At 37.2% G+C, this 22,651-nt stretch overlaps 3 protein-coding genes and 2 pseudogenes across 4 annotated transcripts in view; 4 read left to right on the top strand and 1 right to left on the bottom strand.

Moving 5' to 3' along the window:
- The window catches only part of LOC109129526, a 10,071-nt pseudogene extending 7,031 nt beyond the window's left edge, over positions 1-3,040 (top strand).
- LOC104751220 lies at positions 5,757-8,500 on the top strand (annotated as a pseudogene).
- On the top strand, positions 13,231-18,950 carry LOC104751219 (serine/threonine-protein kinase EDR1-like). Of its 2 annotated transcripts, none has more exons than XM_010473129.2 (14): positions 13,231-13,579; positions 13,784-14,459; positions 14,582-15,022; positions 15,145-15,248; positions 15,476-16,638; positions 16,720-16,760; positions 16,882-16,950; positions 17,046-17,146; positions 17,426-17,504; positions 17,588-17,686; positions 17,768-17,836; positions 17,934-17,983; positions 18,081-18,257; positions 18,458-18,950. In XM_010473129.2, the coding sequence occupies exons 2-14, from the start codon at positions 13,974-13,976 to the stop codon at positions 18,594-18,596; spliced, it is 3,018 nt and encodes a 1,005-aa protein (XP_010471431.1). In that variant the 5' UTR covers positions 13,231-13,579; positions 13,784-13,973; the 3' UTR covers positions 18,597-18,950. The 2 variants fall into 2 exon arrangements, with proteins under 2 accessions (XP_010471431.1, XP_010471432.1); XM_010473130.2 differs by lacking the exon at positions 13,231-13,579 and adding an exon at positions 13,621-13,673.
- On the top strand, positions 19,023-20,373 carry LOC104751218 (peptidyl-prolyl cis-trans isomerase FKBP17-3, chloroplastic-like). Its single transcript, XM_010473127.1, has 3 exons — positions 19,023-19,361; positions 19,462-19,506; positions 19,936-20,373. Exons 1-3 carry the CDS (start codon positions 19,063-19,065, stop codon positions 20,300-20,302), a joined length of 711 nt encoding a protein of 236 aa, XP_010471429.1. The 5' UTR covers positions 19,023-19,062; the 3' UTR covers positions 20,303-20,373.
- The window catches only part of LOC104753819, a 3,907-nt gene continuing 3,763 nt past the window's right edge, over positions 22,508-22,651 (bottom strand). The window contains exon 6 of the mRNA XM_010476015.2: positions 22,508-22,572. Within this exon, the coding sequence (XP_010474317.1) occupies positions 22,508-22,572 (65 nt within the window). The remainder of the gene's footprint in view (positions 22,573-22,651) is intronic.

Below are 22,651 nucleotides of genomic sequence, written 5' to 3'. Positions count from 1 at the left end.
AAAAAAAAAAAAAAAAAAAAAAAAAAAAAACCAAAAACTTTTCGCTTTGTCTGAGGATGTCCTTGATGAGATTTCACATTTCTTATTATCACAGTTTTTATGGTTAAACATTGATATCAAAGAATGTGTTTTTTATCTCATTATGTTGTGTGTGTGTAAGCACTGTTGCAGTTATGTGAGTTTTGGTTTTGTGTTTGGGCCCAGTTTGTCGGATTGTCCTGAAAATCTTTTCAGGCCCATGAACGTATCTCACTTATTTGTTAAGTGTCGCAGGTGGCTATTTAAATGGGAGACTTTCCTAACCCTAATTCAGTTCTCCTTTGTGCCGCGTTTGCTTTGTCTCTTTGTCTTCCCTCTAAACCTATTTTCACTACCAGATCGTGTCTTTTCTTTGCTCATGGACCACCAAAATCCTTCCTCGGATCTTGGTGTTGAAGATCTAACACCTACTGCTGACAATTCTTCCGCTGCTCCTGTTCCAAAAACAGAACCTGGAGTCTCTCGCTCTAAGAAGACCAAGCGTCAACCTTTTGCTCTTCCTCCATCCAAACGCTCGTGCTCTCGCGCCTCCGGCTTTAAAGGGAAGACTAAACCTCCGTCAGCTCCCACTCGTCGTGTGCCTCGCCGTGGTTCCACTCGCTCCTCTCCCCGTGATGATCTTGAGGATGTCATTGACGTTTCGACTCACCCTACAGAGGATTTTACTGAGGTTCCCCCACCGACGTTTCTCTCTCGCTATGTTGCCAACCGTCGTCTCACTGCCATTCGGGATCGCAACTACCCTGAACTGAAACTCCCATCCTCCGACCCCTACTTATCTTAGTTCATCTCTGAAGTCTCCATACGTTGCTTTCAGACAATCTCGGATCGCTCATTCAATGAGATGGGGTTTCTTGCTCCGGATGTTCCTCACGGTGGTGATGCTTACAAAATCTTGTCTGATTTTGGTCTCCTGCCCACGATTACTGAAGTGGACTCGTTCGTTGGTAATATTGTGAAGGAGTTCTAGGCGAATCTTGCTGAAGCTGACACAGAAGGGCTTGACACCCTCAAGGTCTTTGTTCGTGGATCCATGTATGAATTCTCTCCGTCTATCATCAATACCATGTATCAGCTTCCCAATGAGCCCTACCCTCTCAATGCGACTCAGATCCAAGTTCATGACAGTCTCGATGACATTGTCACTCTCCTCACTGATGGTCGGATTTGTGCGTGGGATCTTCGCAGCAAAAAGGAGATGGGAGATACAGTGGACATGCTTCAGAAGATTTGCTGCCAGAACTGGATGCCAACCATGAACCTAAGCTTTATGTTCGCTGAACGGTCTACACTTCTGTTCACGATTCTCAAAGGTCATCAGTTTAACTTTGGGAAGTTGATCTTTGATGAGATATGTTCCTACAGCTCTGTTGTTGCGAATGCCTCTTCCAATGTTCGTCTCATGTTTCCAAATCTCATCGATCAGCTCATGCGCTTCCAACGCATTGTTCCTGCTCTCTCCGGTGATGTTACCTCTTCTGCACCTGCTAAGTTCAAGATTGAACCGAAGGAGGTTTTGTCTGCTCAGGCTCCGCTCACGCTTCTATCCGACATTCGCCACTTGCATGACTTTACCAAACTCATGATGGAACATCTTGCAGGTAAGTCTCTCCCCTCTTCCACTTACTCTGCTCATTTATCTTTAGTTTTTATATGAGTCTGTGCACTCAAGCAGGGGGAGATTACCTTGATATCGTTTATTCTAAGGGTGAGGGCGATCCAGAAGATGAGGAAGATGGTGATGAAACCGAGAGTGGCTGAAAAAGTTAGTGTATGCTCGTATGTAGGGGGAGTAGTATAAGTAGGAGTAGGACTTATCAGTTGGTTTTTAGTCTGAAACTCTAACGGTTATGTATTGGATCTATGGCTGCAGAACTCTTTTCCAGTTGTTCTTCAGTTGCTTTTTATTCGGTTATGTATTGAACTCTTTGTTTCACGAAAGTATTTAAGTCATCTTGATGATACTTGGTTTAGTTTCTCCTTTGTCTCCTTGTTCTGCACACTAACTTGTTACATGAAGCTTGAGGCACACACTCAAATAAAAAGGGGGAGATTGAGGAAATAGAGGATCTGTACGAGTTACAAGCTGTCGCGAAGTGTATCTGAAGGACTTCAGACGAAGCGGGAAAGTGTTACGTTGATCCGCCAGCACAACACCTTGAAGACAATGCGATGCATCGAGCGTGGAGATGTTAAGCATGGGCGAAAAAGGTGTCAGGCTAAAAAGGTGTTCGTTGGAAGCTACAAGCAAGTGGAGTGTTGAAGTCAACATAATGATGAGGTTTCTCCTATGACTCATTGGACAAAGAGAGGCTCTTGAAGGACATGGTGCATAGGAGGATTTGCTGGATAAAGAAGAGTATGGTGAAGATTGTTGCTGTCTATAAAAGAGAAGCAACACATCCTTGTTCGGTTACCACTTTTATAGAGAGAAAAGTGTGTGTGTTTAGATCTAAGCAAGAAGAATAATATTGATTGAGGGTTTCATTGGTGAGTGAATAAAGAGTGAGCATAGCTGTTGTTGTGCAGGTAAGGTTGGGTAAATTAGGATTGTTTCAGTGGCAAACCAGTTGTTGTGGTGTTGCATAAATCTGATCAAACAAGCTTGTAAGATAGTTGTTTGAGAAATTCTTAATAAAACTCAGTTTACTGATTTCCTGGTGTTCCTGTAGTAGTATTCAAGGTTCTAGTTATTTCAAAAGCTGGGTATTGGGTTCAGACAAGAAACGGAGGGAAGAATCAATGGTTGTTTAAGGAAGTGAAGCTAAGTAGTGGAGATAACTACAAGGCTTGGATCGAGTACAAGAACAGTAAAGTTACTGTTACGCTTGCACCTGCACATTTAAAGAAACCAAAGAGGGCATTGATCGAAACACAAGTTGATCTCTCGGAGGTTGTTCTTGAGTCAATGTATACCGGTTTCGCCGGTTCGATGGGTCGTGGCATCGAGCGCCACGACATTTGGAGCTGGAGTTTTGAGAATACCGCCAAAATCAATTAATTTTGTTTGGTTTTTGATTTTATTTTACATTGGTCTTGTTTGGTTTGATTTGTGTGTTTGTCTTTTTGTTATCTTTGTCACTGGTTTAACAATTATTCTATTTTTCTCCTGAATTTATTCAAATGTGGTTTACTGGTATATACAAAATCAAATTGAAATTTATCGATTAAAATTAAATTTATTAATTTTCATCTTAATATAAGATATAAAAAAGTATATATGTCTGGTCGAACCGGTTTGATCTAGTCTAACATAAAATTATGTTGATTTTGTATATTGATCGGCTGCCACATTTGCTCATTAGGAAAACAAAATGAAAAACCTAAACACCCTGGCCACGGTCTCGTTTTTGTCTTCTTTCGTTCTCATAACTACGAAAAAACAAAAACAGACGCCGGTATCAGTTTTCTTAACGAAAGTAACAAAAGTTATAAACTTATAATAGATCTTGATTGTTTCAGACGCTTTCTGCGTTTGTACATGTTTGCCTGTAATGTACCTTTTTCTTTTTTTTTGTCATAAAATATGTTTGCATAATGCAAAGAAACTTAAAAAAGTACTCATTTCGTTATTTGTTGGTTTATCATGATTTATGTCAAACAATACAAAAGGTTGCAATTAATTTAACGAGTTCTACTTACACATTCTTTCATCTTTATATCGTTGCTCTTGATAGGTAACCCCAACAACCATCTCATTCTCCTCGCTGCCGAGTTCTTCCACATCTTCGAAGACAAGTTTGCTGATGTGATCCAGTGGTTTTTGAGAAAGCCGTGAAGATGTATTGAATGGCTGAAGTAGTGTCTCTGTGATTCAAGACGTGATACATGATTGTTGTTGTTTTATGTGCGTGAGAAGTTTCTAGAAGGTTTGAGAAGGCAATATTGAAGCACGGTTTGAGGATGAATTGAAGAGGAAAACTACTATTTATTTGGTTGATTAAATTGGAGTTTTACAAGGAAAAGGAAAATAGCAAAAAGGAAAAAGTCATTTTCTTATGGAATTTGGAAATCTTCTTCTATGGTGATTAGGAAGTCTTTGTGGATATATAAGGAGGTGTTGGGCACGTCCTAGAGAAGTAAGAGAGCTGAGGCATAAAGATAAATCCTAGGGAGCTTTTTGTGTTTGTGTGCGGCTTAGTTTCGCGGTTTAGTGTTTGGGTTGTTCAAGCTTCTTTGTTCGTTGGTGTGATGTGTGTGTGAAGGTTGTTCAAGAGAGTTGAAGATTTGAAGTCTAGGTTCATGGGGAGTTTAGCCCAAAGTTAGGTTATCTTGGTTTGAATCTAGGCTCGGTGTGTGTTTAGTTAAGGATAGAGATTTATCCTTAAGATTTCATGTTATAGAACTGTTCTAGTGGAATTGAAATCTGGACGTGGCGGGGAGTAAGAAAAACCAAACCTCGTTAACAAAGCTCTTGTGTTATTTACTTTCTGCACTTTATTATTGCCTCATCGGCATTTACAAGCCGGTTATATATTAGATTAAAGACTATAATTGGGAAAGTAAAGCGGTGACTATTTAAGGAAATGAAATTGAGTAGTGGTGTGTGGAGATAAATACAAAGTTTAGATTGAGTACAAGGGCTAAGGCTATTGTCACGGTCGCACAGAAAACGTCAAGAATCTTAAAAGGCCTTTTTATTGAAATTGCCAATCTGGACTGGTCTATGTAAAGTTCTCATCGGACCGGTTTGGCCGGGTCAACAGTTGGGTGCTGAGCCTCACAACATATTGAGCTTAAGGTTCAGAACTAATACTCCGCTTCACTTCGGTTTAGTTTAGTTAAGCTTTAATAGCTTCTTTTCTAATCCGTAGTTTTAGTGATGAAGTCGAAGTTAGTATGCAGCTTACCTTAAAATCAGTCATAACTCATAAGACTTAATTATATAAATACTTGTTCTAACGTGTTTTCTTAAATAAGATAAAAAACTATCATGAAAGGGAAGAAATATAATCTATCACCGTTGCTCTTTGGTCGTATAAAACGGAGAGCTGCTACGTTATCTAATCAGTAATCATAGGAATAGTAAACACACGTGGCGTGTCCGGACGCATGTGGTTTTGTAATTTAGCTTTGTAGAGAGAGTTGTCGACTTGTCTCAATCCACTCCATGGAAATAGAAACTCCCCCTATACATTCTCTCTTCCCTTCACCAAAACCAATAATACATACAACAAACCATTTTGTTTTTCCAACTAGTACAATCATCATTTCTAGGTACAAATTTTGTAAGGCTTCTTCAATACCATTGCTTAAAATTCCTAATATAGCCTTACAAAAACGTATCTAATAATATACTATAGATTTGGACTACAATTTTGGCTTTTGACCCTATTGTTTGCATATATTTACATAGTTTGCCCAAAACCAAACATACGAAGAAAAAGGTTTACGCTTTACGTTCGTTCGTTGTTGTTGTGATTCCTAGGTCGTCGTTTCACCACGTTGCTTGCGTGGAAAGAGAAGTGACGATTAGCAAACAAAAAAGCTAAAATAAAATAAAATAAAAAGCAATAAAACCCTCAGTGTGAAGTAAAAATCGTAGGCCCAAAAATAGATTTTTGTGCTTTTACCGAGAATTTAATTATATGAATCTCTCTACGAACTGTGTGTGTTGTGTGGTGTGTGTTTGGGTGATGTGTGGTTCTGAAAAAAGATCATTTTCTTCGGTGCCTCTTAGTCCTCTCAAGTACTTACTTCTTCTTCTTATTATCTTCTTCTTCCCTTTTGCTTTTTTCTTTTTATTGCCTTCTCTCTATATAGAGAGTTTAGTGGTGTACAACCTTACTCGTGTTTGTCTCTTTTATTATATGTAATCACAAAGGTTGCATTTTTATATCTGGTTTTGGTGTTTTCTGTCAAAGGGTCTTTTAAAAATCTTAACTTTTTTTTCGATTCTCTCTTAGGGTTCTTTTGGGATGGGATCATAATGAAGTATTGGAGGATCCAGAGGAGTTGTCTTTTGGTAATTTCTTTTGGTGGATGATTTTAAAATCAAATGATGAAGGGTTCTTCAGAATCTAATTCCAGAGGATTAAACAATAACACCTCTGGTGTTTCAGAGTTTTTTTACGGATGGTTCTAAGTCTTTGTCTCACATTGATTATGTCAGAGGCTTAGTTGGTTCACACAAAGACGATAACTTGGGACTTGTTGATGTGAGAGCCTTGGAATGTGAAGATGTTAGCTTGCGTCAGTGGTTAGACAATCAAGACCGATCCGTTGATGCGTTTGAGTGTTTTCACGTTTTCAGACAAATCGTTGAGATTGTCAATGCAGCTCACTCTCAAGGCATTGTTGTCCACAATGTTAGGCCTTCTTGTTTCGTTATGTCTTCGTTTAACCATGTCTCCTTTATCGAATCCGCTTCTTGTTCGGATTCCGGTTCTGATGAGGAGATTACAACAAAGTCTCGAGAGGTTGGGAGCTCGAGTCTATCAGAAAGACGAAGCAATAGATCAGAAGGAGCAGAGAAGCAACCTTTCCCTATGAAACAGATATTAGCGATGGAGATGAGTTGGTATACGAGTCCTGAAGAAGATAATGGTTCTCCGAGTACTTGTGCTTCTGATGTTTACCGTCTTGGTGTTCTTCTCTTTGAGGTTTGTGCGTGAGAAGATTGATTTATATGTTCTTAGCTGCTTTGTTTTCTTGAGAATACTGATTTGATGAATGTTAGTTGATGTGCAGCTATTTTGCCCTGTCTCGTCACGAGAAGAGAAGTCAAGAACTATGTCCAGTTTAAGACATCGTGTTCTTCCACCTCAGATACTGCTCAATTTTCCTAAAGAAGCTTCCTTTTGCTTGTGGTTACTGCATCCTGAGCCTAGCTATAGACCATCGATGAGGTGATTGATTCTCTCTTTGATGTTTTAATTTCATTAGGAAAAGTTTTGTGCTTTTTAATATTATTGGCTTCTTTGTGACTGATGCAGTGAGTTGCTACAAAGTGAGTTTATCAACGAACCTAGAGAGAACTTGGAAGAACGTGAAGCTGCCATGGAGCTAAAGGATGGAATCGAGGAACAGGAGTTATTGCTAGAGTTCTTGTTTCTGATTCAACAGAGAAAACAAGAAGCTGCAGACAAAGTGAGGGATACAATATCGCTTCTTTCTTCTGATATTGATCAAGTCGTAAAGCGACAGTTGGTTTTACGGCAAAAAGGGAGTGACATTCGTTCATTCTTAGCCTCAAGAAAACGGATTAGACAAGGAGTTGAGACCACTGCAGCAGAGGAAGAAAATGATGATAATACCATTGATGATACTCTAGAAAGCACACTTCTTGAAAGCTCACGGTTAATGAGGAATTTAAAGAAACTGGAATCAGTGTACTTTGCTACGCGATACAGACAAATCAAGGCTGCTGCCGCTGCTGAAAAGCCAATGGCTAGATATTATTCTACGTTGAGTAGTAGTGGTAGAAGTTCAGAAAGAAGTTCAGTGAGCAGCCCGGCACAACCACCTAAAGATCCTATCAATGAGTCTAGACAGGGCGGGTGGATCGATCCATTCCTCGAGGGTTTGTGCAAGTACTTATCTTTTAGTAAGTTACAAGTTAAAGCGGATTTGAAGCAAGGAGATTTGATGAACTCGTCTAACCTTGTTTGCGCAATTGGTTTTGACCGTGATGGAGAGTTTTTTGCCACGGCTGGCGTCAACAAGAAAATCAAGATATTTGAATGTGAGTCAATAATAAAAGATGGTCGGGACATTCATTACCCGGTTGTGGAACTTGTTAGCCGGTCTAAGCTTAGTGGTATATGTTGGAACAGTTACATTAAGAGCCAAATCGCATCAAGTAACTTTGAAGGCGTGGTTCAGGTAAGTTCAAGATTGAAAATAAGTTACTTGAAGCCAATCGGATTCACAAGAACGGCACCGTTTGGTAGGCTTTACAGATTAGTATTGGTCTTTTTACCATTGCTGCTAGCTACTTGTTTCTCGACCAGCTATATCAAAACTATTTGCGAGAAATTTTAAGTGTTATTGGTGTTATCTTGCAGGCAGTCAAAGCTGTACAACAAGTGGGAGTAATTGTTGCTGCGATGTCTGTGAAAGTTGCATCTCTACACAATTCTTATCATATGGTACCAAAAGAATTCTGGGCGTAGCAGCAAGTTTTATATTATATATATTAGATATTTTGGAAGAGACGGTGTATCAAATTTGGACATTCGAGTTCAAAAACAAGCTTATACCGTTATATATAAATGATACTTGGGTAATGGTAGTCATAGCTTAGTTGCAGAGGACTTGAAATCCTTGTGTCATACGATAATGATAATTCAGTAATGGTAGACATAGCTTAGTAATAGCTTAGTTATCAAATTGGTTTTTGATTTATGGTTTAAATGCTCGGTTATCCTAAACCGGCCTACTGATTGTGACACCCACTTTTTTGACGTTCGCATGCTATTTAATGGGCCTTGGCCTTTTTGATCCGGAGTTCCGGACGATAGCGAAAGATGCAAAACGTTGATATATATCTTTTTATTTGTCTTTGTTCACGGTATTGAAACTCCCCTGTTTTGCCTTTGTTCCCACTTTGAACCGCGAAGCCAACCGCATCTACCCGTTCTTCTTTGTTGCCTTTCATCTCGCACCACTCGTTGATAAACTTGAGACAGTTTAAACATTGGCTCCATGTTTGCTAGTGTGGAGTGTATTCCGCCAAAACGAACATCATCCAAGCCCATCAAAAATTGATGTGTTTGTTCTTCATCTCTTTCTTGTTCAAGTTGTGCAGCAAGCTCACCACACAAACACGACTTCAAGGGCTTGTAAACCGCTAGCTCATCCCACATCTTTTTTAGTCTCCCAAAATAAATCATCACACTATCTCCTTGCTGTTTGCAATTAGCCAACTCTGATTTCCAATTCATGCACTCTCGGTCCATTCCCAAAACTGCAACCTCAAATCTTTCCATAATGTGTGTGCATCATCCACCATCGAAATCATCGTTCTCAACGTCGGTTCGACCGTAATCATCAGCCATGCCACTATCATTGAATCAACAACCTTCCACTGCTCAATTTCTTCAGCCACAACCGGTTTCTCCAAAGTCCCATCGATAAAACCTAACTTTCGTTTAGTACGCAAAGCATTCCGCACATGCTTAGACCAATCTTCATAGTTATCTCCTTTCAATTGCACCATGGTAATCAAACTACCAGGTCCTTCAGACGGATGCAAGTAAAGAGGCGAGGATGTTGAGATTCCAGACACCCTCACAATCTCCTTACCTTTCCCTTCACTAGTCGCAATCTTCTTTGTTTTTGTCATGATCGAAACCGTTCTAAAAAAACTAGCTATCAGAGTTTTGGATCTAGGATGGCTCTGATACCATGTAAAGATAGGAATAGAACGGCTTGCCCTTATTATTAGGATGATACAAAGTATATATGCACAAGCGTGAAAACCCTAGGGTATTAGACAAATAAAGAAACCTAAATACAATGTAATATTTACAAATCAACCCCATAATATTGTGCACGATTTTTTTTAACTTTTTTTTCCTGTTACTGAGTTAAGTACATTTTAGTGTACAGTCACACACATATATATATACTACAGATTAAACTCAATAAAAAAGAGCAATATCGATCGCATTATCTTTTTTTTTTTCTTTCTTAAACGGTATTATAGTTATCCTTCTATACTTGAGGAGGTATATGATTTCTCTTATGCAAGGCTTAAATGAATGATGGATGATTAGTACTCAGGAAGCTTTAAGAGCACCTCGCGAATCGCGATTTATGATATAGGTGAGTGAGACTAGGGTCAACGGGTCCAGGTCGATGATTTGTTGTGGTTCGACGAAGACGTAAACTTTAGATAGACGTTCCCGTGCGTTGTCTTTCTGACAGAATTTATATATATATGTAGTATGTACTATTGTTTGGTCACCATGTATTCATTTATCTTACATAAATAACTTTCTTATGCCGCCGTTATGCCACACGTACGAACCAAATGTAAAACCATATTAGGTGTGTAAAATCACCCGAACAAATTTTGGCTGCTCAAATCATAGTTAACGACACTGAAAGCCAAATCCAAATACATCGATGAACATAATAGTCGGACTTCGTATGAAATATATGCAACTTAATCTAGTAAATGATAAAGCTTCTTGTATATAATTAGATATATGAAGAAATCGGATCATAATTTTGTTTTTTCGACGTATCGGTTTTGATAATTAAATTGATTTTGAAAGAAAAACCATTCCTGGATATGTGTATTGACGTCCTAAATTCCTAAACTACCAATTTAAATATATATATATATATATATAGTTCTCAAAAGATTAGCTAGACTTTACATTTTTCATCAATGGTTTAACGTTTTCTTAACAAAAGTAACAAAAACAAAGGATTAAAGAAGAAAAAAGTGATAGGTGGGGAAGTGGTCCCCAACACCAAAAAAATGTGTGGCTGGCACCCAATTGGAATGCACCAAATTGTTTTATTAACTCCCAAAAATAAAATAAAAACAAATAAAGAGACTATAAAAGATTGTTTCTTTTCTGATTGGATAACCATGACGTAGCATGCGTCACCAAGATACCCTTAATTCGCTCGTTGCAAACGAATGTTTATTACGGTTTTTTTTTTTTTAACCTTTTAATCTCTTTGCTTTTTGGCCTATTAAACTCTTCTTCACACACACGCAAGGTTTTATTATTATTATTACGTAAACGTATTTTTACATTCATAGCGTTAATCACCTCTTACTTTTTGTTTTGAGGGTTTTAATATTATATTAAAATTTATACTCAAACAAAGTTCTAATCTTCTATAACCTTTAAGCAAGACTTAAATAGCGAATTTACTTATTTTTTTTCCTTTTCATTCAATAGTGTTACGCCAAATTAAATACTCGAATATTCATCTTAAAGCTTTTGGCTAATTTGGCTTTTTACATAATGAATCAACAGGAGGGTTGAGTGGTGACGTGTATATTCTATCAAAACTGATCTTTTAGCAAAGACCAAATCTCAAGCCGCTCAAAAAATTGAATTGTTGGCCAACTACTATTCAGCATTTATCATTCTCCAATAGTTTTTCCTCCATTTCCTATATTCAGATACATCTCCTTTACTAAATTATTTAAAGTGTCATTGTCATTGTTGCAAAAAAGTAGATAACTTATTTAAGTGTTCATACGACATTTGAAGGGGGGATGTATATGAAAATCAATGTATTAGTGTTTACTTTTTTTTTTTTTTACAGTATCCCTCTCATTCAAGTAAACAAAATTCAAAATTAAATATTCTTATATATATATATATATTTTGAATTATTACATAAAAATCAATTTTCAGCAAATAACCATATATATACAATGTTGGAAAACAATTGCAGACTTCCCATGAGAAGTTACCTATAGTGTGTGTAACGTCTAGAAATAAATCATAAATGTAGCGTTTTCTGAACCTCACAATCGTGTGGACACTATACAGTCAATGTAAAATATTAAATATAAAGTGGATGTAGGTCGACCATTGGCTTTGAGGCTCACAGCTCACTCCTCACTCCGTCCAAGGGGATACAATGATTGACATAAATCATACATGCATACGTGTGGTCTTCCATCTTTTGACATAATATATCTCTAATTGCATCCACTATATAAATGAATTAATATTTCTAATTATATAGATGATAGTAAGTTGAATGATCGACGAGATAATCGTGTCTCGCGCAGAGCAATTACTGTATTTTAGAAAATTGAACGAAAAGAGAGTTTCCTCAAAAAAGGAATATATAATCGGTTATGTTACCGTTGTCTCCTACAAAAATTAAGACCGTCAAATTAAACCAAGAAAACATCAGACATAGGTCGGTTTCCTTGACTAATACTGGTATATAACTAAAAATACTCATGTTTACCAGACTAATACTAAAAATACTTAAATAGTTTAAACTCATTAACTAGTTGAGATCACCTGCACATTATTATTAGTTATTACGTGGTTCACCGGACTCTACATTATACAACTAATCACGTGCATAATAGAGATATATTTTTAAGGCGGGAATATTCAGTTAAATTCTCATTTGTCTTCCATAGAATTGACAACTTAACAATAAGCCATTTCTTGTCATTCTCAATATAGAAAGTTATTGGTCTTAATTGCTGTGACATTAATGGTTGGTTATCCTTTATGCCCAAAAGAGATACTAAGATCCAAACGGTAATACTATTTCTATTTTTTTTTTTAATAAAAAATACAGTAAAAAAAGGAACCAAAAGCCTTGTGATATATTGTTTGGAAAATTGGACAAATATTCTCTGTTAGTGCTTCATTACAAAGCTTTTATTTAGAGCATTTTCCAACTCATTTCTTAATTTTTAACTCCATTTTGGAGTAACTCCATTTTAGAGAAGAGTTTTCGCCAACTTATTTCTTCATTTTTAACTCCAAAAAGAATAAAGAAAATATTTTATATTTTATAATTAATTCATATAATGATTATTTATTTATTAAAAATTACAAATTTAACCTAAATATTTTTTACTTTTAAAAATATTCTTTTTGTATTGTCTATTTTCTATGTAATATATGTTATTGTTAAATTTTAAAATTATTATTTAAAAATTTAAGAATAAAATAAGAATAATTAATTGTATTTAGATATAAAATATAAAAATATATAAATTTAACGGATTCCATTTGTAAATAAAAAACTCAACTCTAAGATGGAGAAATGAATTAAAAGTCTCTAAATAGAGAGACAAATATAGAGATAGAAATAGAATAAGTTGGAGAAGATTCTTTACCAAAATATAAATGAAGATGAGTTGGAGATGGTCTTAGTCCAGTAACATCTCCAAAAAATATTGTAGATGAATCATGAATTGAAGTTGAGAAAAAAATATATATTACCCAAAAAAAACTTTATATTTTTATAACCGATTTAAATACAATTTTTATTTTGGAAATCGATAGCTCAACTGGTAAATTTTTATTATTTCAAAAGGAAAAGTTTCAGAAATCCAGTATTAGAACATTAGTAATGGTGAGGTGACTATCTTAAATCCAATTTAGTTTGCGACGTACGACATTTTGGGCTTCGGCGCAATTTTCTCAAATGATGTACTTTTATATATATATATATATAAAGATTGTGTACTAATGAAAATAAATAGGTGTAGATTCTATGCTTTTTACAAGAAAAGAAAAAGATAACCGTTTAAAACGCCTCAATCGACGTCTTGGTGCAATTTAACTATGTTCCGATAAAATCTTTTTGGTCTTCATCTTTTCCAATCTTTTTTCGTCTTCTTCTTCTTTTGCAAGTTCACGCACTAAGCTGAGTGAAAAAGATACGCCTTTTTCCCCATTTTTTGCATGTCACAGTAATTCACAAACCCAGAAAACAAAATATACAAAGAAAACAAAAAAAACAAAACTTTTAATTTCTTCTAGAGAAAGAGCCACTCTCACCACTTCTTTCTTTGTCAATCTTTTTAGACAGGGAAAAGTGGCGTAAGAGAGAGAAATAGAGAAAAAAAAACAAGTTGGTGAAGGTGAGAGAATTTGCGGTTCATATCAGTACAGAGAAATTTGTCAGTTACATATGTTTTTTTTTTCTCTTTAATTAGCTGCTTTAGAACTGAGTGGGTGTGTGCTTTTAACCATTTTCATGATTTGTCAAAAATAATCAAAAGAGTGTTTTTTTTTTTTTTTGGCTTCATTAGCTCTCATCAAGTTCATGTTGTGTTGAAATCCAGGTAAAAGGGTCCTTTGTTCCGGTGAAAAGTTTCAAACTTTCGACGGTTTTGATTGAAGTAATCTGATGAGTCGTTGATTCCCGGGGAGGAATTAGGGTTTATGAGAGAGTCAAGGAAGAAACTTTTGGATTTTTGGGAGATGGAGATAGAGATGTTTTAAGAAGAATCGGCTGATCATTTGCTTAGGAGTATGAAGATGAACATGAAGAGCTTTCTTAAGAAACTTCATATTACACAGTCAGATGAAGCTCAAGGATCAATTAACAAGTCTAGCGATGTGTCATCATCACCGAGGTCTCATCACAGCAATAGCCCTGAAGTCAAACCCTTTTCTGGTTTATCCAATTGGTTAAGCTCTGTTGGTCATAGAAAAAGCCCTAGTCCACCTAATTCTTTCAATGCCAAGAACAGAGCCGCCAAAGCGGCTAATGATAAGAAGGCTGTGGAACATGGTGATGATGATCATGTTGTTGTTACTGGGTCTGAACGTGTTGAGCTGCAGGATTTAGGTTCCAAGGATCCAGCTGTTGAAGAAGAGAATCAGATACAGTTGGCTTTAGAGTTAAGTGCCAAAGAGGATCCTGAGGCTGCTCAGATTGAAGCTATTAAGCAGTTCAGTTTAGGCTCTTCTGCTCCTGAGAACTCTTCAGCTGAACTCATTGCTTATCGATACTGGGTAAAACATTCTATTCAGTTGTGATTAATCAGCTTTTCATTGTTTTCTCTGCATTACATAAACTCTTTAATTACAGTCAAGAACTCTCTCATTACTTGATTTGTTTTTGTTTGCATTTACAGAATTACAACTGTCTTGGCTATGATGACAAGATCTTGGATGGTTTTTATGACTTGTTTGGAGTGTTGAATGCATCCTCATCAGAAAGAATACCTCCTTTACTCGATCTTCAAGGGACACCTGTATCAGACGGTGAGACATGGGAAGCTGTTCTTGTGAACAGAAGTGGGGATTCCAATCTGTTGAGGCTTCAAGAGATGGCTCTTGATATTGCTGCAAAATCAAAATCAGTTTCTTCCTCTGGTTTTGTGAACAGTGAATTGGTTAGGAAACTGGCTATTCTGGTTGGACATTACATGGGTGGACCAGTTGTTCATCCTGATAACATGTTGAGATCTTGGAGGAGTCTTAGCTACAGTTTGAAAGCAACTCTTGGAAGCATGGTTTTGCCACTTGGTTCGCTAACTATTGGATTGGCTCGTCACCGTGCCTTGTTATTCAAAGTATGCATTTCGTCAGCTTATTGTGATCCATTTTCAATCGAATACGTGGGCTGACATGCCCTTATTGACTTTTTAAGTTTATATTATTTCTTATCTCTCGCTCTTTGTATGAGATTTTGTAGGTTTTGTGTGATAGCCTTGGTGTTCCTTGTCGGATAGTCAAAGGACAGCAATATACCGGTTCTGAAGATGTGGCAATGAACTTTATTAAGGCTGATGATGGCAGGTAAATAATCACACTAATGTGTATCATCATTCTCCTTCCAGTCATGTATAGGTTTATGTACTCTGCTGTAGATAAATTTTTAAGTGTGTGCTATATTTTTAATAGGCATAATAGCATATGTACCTATGTCTATATGGTGTTTAGTATATTATCTGCATCTCCTAAAGCTAAACTGAGGCTTGATGAAAGAAATGTTGAGTTATATGCAATGCAATTATGAATTTCAGGGAGTACATTGTTGATCTCATGGGAGATCCAGGCACGCTCATTCCAGCTGATGCAGCTGGACTACAAATAGACTATGATGAATCTACCTATACTGCTATTCCTGGAGACAGTGGTTCTATTCAAGTAGCTTCTTCCAGCAATGGGGTTGAGAGGTCATTGGAAGAGAATGCAGAGCTTCGGGTTGTGGAAGAACGTTCTAGTACCAAGAGTTCCAGGGAGAGAAATCAATCCGGAGGAGGAGGCGATCTCATTGTTCATCCAAATATATCTAAGGAAGGTGTTAAAAATCAGACGGATGTTGAGAAGGCTCCAGTTCAAAACCTCCCAAGCAGGCCTATTCATTCTTTTACCCATATGAGATCACCTTCTTGGACTGAAGGTGTTAGCTCCCCAGCTGCGCAGAGGATGAAAGTCAAAGATGTTTCACAATATATGATTGATGCTGCCAAAGAGAATCCACGGTTAGCTCAGAAGCTTCATGATGTATTACTTGAAAGCGGTGTTGTAGCTCCTCCCAGTTTATTTTCTGAAGTCTATTCCCAGCAATTGGATGCAACCGTTGAAAGAAAACCCCCGACTGAAGCCAAGAAAGAGAAAGGAAAAGATTTAGAGACAGCTCAGCAAGGACGACAGCAAAAGGATTTTGGTCCAGTTCGGTTTTTGCCTCCATTACCAAGAGTGCACCCTAAACCAAATACACATGATCAACGTGAAAATGGCAAAGTTGTAAGTCAGTCTGATTCTCCACATTCTGAAGCTTCTTCGACAGAATATGCCAGGACCGTTCCTGCTGCTGTAGCTGCAGCGGCTGTTGTTGCATCTTCAATGGTTGCAGCTGCTGCTGCCAAGTCTACAAACTCAGACTCCTCCACTGTAGAACTTCCTGCTGCAGCTGCTGCCACGGCCACTGCTGCCGCAGTTGTGGCAACGGCTGCAGCCGTGTCCAGACAACTCGAATTAGCCTCGAATAGCGATGGGGATGCTGGCTCTGGTGGACATGAGCCTCAAGGTAGTGGGGACTCTAATCTTGGGCCAAATTCAGGGGAGGAAAGAATATCTGACAGATCTATTGGCAATGAAAGTTCCAAGTCTGACTGTGATGATGTATCTGACTGTGAGATTTTGTGGGAAGAAATTACTTTGGGAGAACGTATTGGACTTGGTACTGCGACTTATCATCTGTTATCTGCTTTGGTGTAACTACCTCTACCATGAATTAAATAGTTTACCTCTTTTGATACAGGATCATATGGAGAAGTGTATCGGGGAGATTGGCACGGGACGGTGAGTATTTTATTTGCTTTTCTTATTTCTTATTTGAGTTAGACTTCATGGAAATGGATGAAGAAAGAGTTTAGCGATTCCTAGTTTGAGTTTGTATTGTTAAAACTGTTGAACTTGGCAGGAAGTGGCTGTCAAGAAGTTCCTTGATCAAGATCTATCAGGAGAAGCATTGGAGGAATTCAGAAGTGAGGTATTAGCCTTTCTTCTAACCGTTTCTTTTTTTTCCTAATTTTCCAAGTTGATAGTTTTATATCAAACCCTTCTTATATATTCTTGTGATGCAAGGTCCGAATCATGAAAAAGCTTAGACATCCCAACATTGTTCTCTTCATGGGAGCTGTGACTCGGCCACCGAATCTCTCAATTGTTACAGAGTTTCTTCCTAGGTAAATACTATGATCTTTGCAAGATTTAATTAGTTTAATACAATTCTCATGGCTACTACGGCATTCCATCTCCTTATTCATGAGGCGCATGCCTCTGTTTTTCTCTTTTTAAAATAAACTATTTTGTGACCTCTATATGCCAAAATATTTTTTGCATCAATGAGTGTTGTTTAAGTATTTGCTTGAAGTTCTTTAATCTGGATAGTATGAACAGGTTCGATTTGGTTGTGTTTCGTTTTTGAATCTTTACAGTAGAGTTTTCTTTCCAAACTTGTGCAGAGGTAGCTTGTATAGATTAATCCACCGGGCAAATAACCAATTAGACGAGAGGAGGCGTCTGAGAATGGCCCTTGATGCTGTATTACTCTTTTTCTATTCACAATCTTTTCTACCTTTATCTGTATCACCTGTTAAGTAACATATTACTTGTAAAAACTTCAGGCTCGTGGAATGAACTATTTGCACAGCTGTAGTCCGATGATTGTCCATCGCGATCTTAAGTCCCCAAACCTTCTAGTTGACAAAAACTGGGTCGTGAAGGTAAATATAGAATTTATGGTTTCTTACCTACTGGATAATGTTAGTTTGCACAACAAATAATGGATTTTTCATATCTATCAGGTGTGTGATTTCGGGTTGTCTAGGATGAAACACAGTACATATCTCTCTTCAAAGTCAACAGCAGGCACGGTAAGCAGCTAGAAGGAAGTTACCGTCTTCCCTGTCTAAATCATTTCTCCTTACACTTATTGTGATTGCGATCTAATTATGTGTTGGTCTTATACAGGCTGAATGGATGGCTCCAGAAGTGCTTAGAAACGAACCTGCTGATGAGAAGTATGCTCTTTGATCTTTTACTAATGAATATTCATTCTTTCTGCTCCCTTTTTAAGACATAGGCATAATGTCAGGATAAAACAATACGTGAAAACAGGTGCGATGTTTACAGCTACGGTGTGATTCTATGGGAACTCTTTACGTTACAGCAACCTTGGGGAAAAATGAACGCCATGCAAGTTGTTGGGGCAGTTGGTTTTCAGCATCGACGTCTTGACATCCCCGACTTTGTTGATCCAGCAATTGCAGATATCATCAGTAAATGCTGGCAGACGTGAGTATACGAAATATATACAGATTAATTTTCACTGTTTCCGCCAAATGTGAAGTACTAGTAGTAGTGCTTACACCACAGCAAAACAGAGTCTTGATTTGTTTTACGGCTTATATAGTTCATCAACCTTGAAAATGGGGTTTCTAAGCTGTCTTGTCATCATGATTTGGCTGATACATCTTGTATGTGATTTTGATCAGGAATTCAAAGTTGAGGCCAAGTTTTGCAGAGATAATGGCTTCCCTAAAGCGGCTACAGAAACCTGTAACAGGTTCCAACATCCCAAGACCAGTCCCCACTTCTTCTTCATTAGCAACTGAACATGAACAAAAAGAGTGATAACAGAAGAATGAAGAAGACGACCATAGTGGAAAACAGTTTTGTTTGAAGGAAATCAATCTGAAGCTACGGATCTTTGTCTGGTTTTTGGCTCAGCTTCAGTGTCTCCACACATCCTTGTGATTAGAGAAATCAAAAGCAAATTCATAGAAGATGAAGATTGAAGAAGGTGAGAAGGGGTTTATACTCGTGTGTTGTCTTGCTTGCCAGTGATGTTCATGTCCTCTGTTTTGTTTTTACAAATTTGAACTGTACAAAGTGAGAGAGACAAAGAGAAGAGTAAAAAAAAAAACATTTATTTTTGCAACTATAACATCGTTGACAAAGTTTAATTACATGAACTCTCTGTCCTTATTCAAGTTTCTGACCATTCATCACACGAGTAAGATAAGGTTGCTACCTTATTATTCATATATATTTATACAAGAAATCAAAATATATATTTTTAAGAACAATCTTGGAAAAAATGGCGACTCTCTTCTCTGCGACGGTTCCTTCTCACCACCGTTTTGTCTCGCCTTCTCAACACCCGAAACAGAGCCTTCCATCGCAGTCTCTAAGCGTTGCTTTACAGGGGAATCTTGAACCAGCAGTGGCGGTCACATTGCCGGAACAGCAGATGACGGATTGGATGGCTTCTCCGGTGACGCGACGGTTCGGAATCGGTGCCGGATTAACTTGGTCTGGGTTTCTTGCTTTTGGTGTTGTCTCTGAGCAGAAGAAGAAGTCACCACTCAATGTGTTCCAGGAAGAAGATACCACAAGGTTACTCATCTATAAGTTGAATAGTTAAAGCGCATAGTTTATTTTGTTACCATCTTCACAAACTTGAAATGTTTTTTTATGTGATTTCTGGATTTGGCAGAGGTTTAGAAAAGCAAGAAGAGATCATCTTACCAAACGGCATAAGGTACATTCCCCATTACATGTGTTAATTTATGTTTCCATCAAATAGAAAAGTTTGTGTTCTTCCAGTGTAAGTATTCTAGCATTGTAGCATTCTCTTTAGCTTTGACTTGTCCTTACTTTGATGTCAGTTTGGGAACTCCTTCTACTTATTGGGGTGACTCTGCTAAATCTGCTCTTGCTGAGCCTGAAACTTTTTCGTATACCTTAAGATTCATCACAAACTCAATCTCTTGAGAAGTTCAATTTGGTTCTCATTTTGATAATGGGACTTTTGTCTTATTTTGATCTCATATTGGAAAAACCCTTGTAACATTTTGAGGTGGTGGAATGCAATGGTTCTGAATCTATACCTGCTCTTACTGAGCCTGAAACTTGCTGTCTACTCATCACAAACTCAAGCTCTTTGTCTTTGGGAAATGTAACCGTGCAGGTACTATGATCTACAAGCTGGAAGTGGAGCTACTCCAAGCACAGGATACTTGGTAGTGTTTGATGTAAAGGGAAAAGTACATGGAACCGAACAAGTGTTTGTTGACACATTCGGAAGCAAAGACAAGAAGAAGTCACTAGCGATGGTAATGGACTCAAGACCATATAGCAAAGGAGTATGCGAAGGCATAGAGTATGTTCTAAGGTCAATGAAAGCTGGAGGTAAACGTAGAGTGATCATCCCACCATCCTTAGGATTCGGAAGCAAAAACGTCGAATTCGGACCGGGTTTGCAGATTCCTCCATCTGCAACACTTGACTATACCGTCGAGGTTGATACAGTTTATTGTTTCCAAACTATTGTATGATTATGAAGCCAAATAATGTATAAAGTTTCACACTTTCTCGTAATTTTCCCTTGTATATTCTTTGAATGAGACTTTTCTAGTGTACCAAATAAAACGGCACGGTGTTTGGTTCACAACCACATAAACTCATCGTAGTTTCAGCCATACACCAATGACAAGTTGGTAAAGATGACGACTTTTCGTTTTTTATTCTTTTCTCAATTTCCGTTATAAGTAGGAAACAATAAAAAATCACTAAAGGGAAAATCACTAGTTTGACCCAAATTGAGCAGTTAATTGCTAGATTAACTCCTAAAATTTGAGGGTCAGTTGGATTAGTTTTATACCGAAAATACCCTTTTTTGCTTTGTTAGAAAAAAAAAAATCAATATTACCCTTGGTTAAAAATTCCTGCAATTTCGTTTTTTTTTTTTTTTTTTATAAAAGTCTGCCATACAAGTAATGGCAGATTAATTTGTAAGTGGCAGATTTATAGTCGATGGCAGTTTTTCTTTGGCAGACTTATTTTAGATGGCAGATTAATTTACAGAGTTTGACGGCACATTTTTTTTCTATGGCAGATTTATTTGAAGTGTGTAACGACAGTTTTTTTGTGAACAACAGATTTTCTTAACGCGACAGACTTATTTATAAAGTCATGACAGATTTTCATTGTTTTAGTCAATTTTCTTGGAATTTTGTGGCAGATTTTTTATGATTGTTGTAACAGTTTTATTTTTCACTTAAAAAATCTGTCACATTGCGACAGATTTATAAACGTAAAATTAATTGCTAGTTTGACATATAGTGGTGACAGATTTTTTGTAAGTTATGACTGATTTTTGGATTGATGGAAAAATCTGTTGTTTGATAACAGATTTTCGAAAGTCTTTTTAAAATTGCTATATTGACCCACATGCACAATATACGTTATGGCAGATTTTCTTATGTTATGACAGTTGTTTTTTCCTACTAAAAAATCTGCTGCTTGATAACAGATTTATTATATATGAATACAATGATAACAGATTTGTTTTATGTTGATATAGTGACAGCAGATTTTTTTCCGGGGTAATGACAGATTTATTAGTGCCTTTTGTGACAGATTTTTTTAAAGTTAAGCGACAGACTTTTGTAGCAGTTGTCATATATGGCAAGAATCTAGAGTTTACCTTATTTTTTTCTCTTTTGTATCGTGCCTCCCCTCCCCCCCCCTATATCGACTGAAATTTTTTTTCTCTTTTGGGTTCATCTTATTTTTTCCATAAATTCCTTCTTCCTCCTCTCCAATGTGGATTTAATCATGCTTTCTTTCCTTTTGGGGTTCATAATCGACTTCTCTATTATTTTCCTTTGAAGGTGGTTTTTTTTTTCCTATATCTTCCTTCACGTTTTAGAGTGATTGTTACACAACCAAGAGAATATGAAGCATGTGATTCTCGTTTGTGGTAATTGGATCTTTGACAACAACAAATGGTTGTTTGTTGTTGATAATGAAAGGGGTTCACGAATTCTACAATGTAACGATCAAAGCAGATTTGATGATTGCATTGAAATGGTATATGAGGATTACAGGCTGGATAACAAGGTATTTGATGTTGTCTTGAGTTACAAGATCTCGAAGAGGTTATTGCAGGATTTACCCAGTGATACACCACCAGTTATTATCGATAATTCTCGTCAGTTGCACACTTTTCTGGGACAATTGGAAAGGGTTACAGGTCGACTTTGTGTTGAAGTGAAGAAGAAAATACAGACTGATTTGAATCACAAAGGTAAGAAACGAGGAAGAGATGAAAATGATCAGGTTGGAGAAGAGTATCTTGATATGGCCATCGACACAAATGAAGAAGAGATCGATGAAGATGATAGTAGATTTGATTATTGTGATGATTCTGACGGAACAGATTCTGATGATGAGAATTTTACCATGTATGGAATTCCACCAGAAGAAGAGGATCAACAATTGCCAATGAAGAACAGGAGTTCATTTTTTTATATTGAAGAAAATAAGGAACCTGTTGATGTCTCAAAGGTAGACTTGTCTTCTGTGAATTTGGCTGTTGGGCAAATGTATGATACAAAGGAGCACTTAGAAACACGATTGAAGATACTAACCTTGGTACAAAGGTTTGATTATTTTGTTTACAAATCGAGACCAACACTATTGATTGTCAAGTGTTGGGTTAAAGGATGCAAGTGGAGGGTAAGAGCTGCAACAATAAATCACTTTCCAAAGTTTGAGGTCCGTGTGTTTATTTCAGCACATACATGTTCTGTAACAGAGCGCTCTACACGTGCCCGACAAGCAGATCATCATATTCTAGGAGAGTTGTACAAAGATTTTGTTGGTGGAGTTGGTCCCAAGGT

The sequence above is a fragment of the Camelina sativa genome, chromosome 16 (assembly GCF_000633955.1).
Source record: "Camelina sativa cultivar DH55 chromosome 16, Cs, whole genome shotgun sequence".
NCBI lineage: Eukaryota > Viridiplantae > Streptophyta > Magnoliopsida > Brassicales > Brassicaceae > Camelina > Camelina sativa.
The sequence above is the reverse complement of the archived record's forward strand: the minus strand, read 5'-3'. Positions and strand labels throughout refer to the sequence as shown.

What these genes read in the sequence shown, in the direction of transcription:
- LOC104751219 (XM_010473129.2), top strand. Translation starts at nt 13,974, where the DNA reads ATGAAGATGAACATGAAGAGCTTTCTTAAGAAACTTCATATTACACAG. An exon ending in TCATTGCTTATCGATACTGG is followed by an intron (nt 14,460 to 14,581) that starts GTAAAACATTCT and finishes TTGCATTTACAG; the next exon opens with AATTACAACTGTCTTGGCTA. An exon ending in GGGGAGATTGGCACGGGACG is followed by an intron (nt 16,761 to 16,881) that starts GTGAGTATTTTA and finishes TGAACTTGGCAG; the next exon opens with GAAGTGGCTGTCAAGAAGTT.
- LOC104751218 (XM_010473127.1), top strand. Translation starts at nt 19,063, where the DNA reads ATGGCGACTCTCTTCTCTGCGACGGTTCCTTCTCACCACCGTTTTGTC. An exon ending in CAGGAAGAAGATACCACAAG is followed by an intron (nt 19,362 to 19,461) that starts GTTACTCATCTA and finishes TGGATTTGGCAG; the next exon opens with AGGTTTAGAAAAGCAAGAAG. An exon ending in ATCTTACCAAACGGCATAAG is followed by an intron (nt 19,507 to 19,935) that starts GTACATTCCCCA and finishes GTAACCGTGCAG; the next exon opens with GTACTATGATCTACAAGCTG.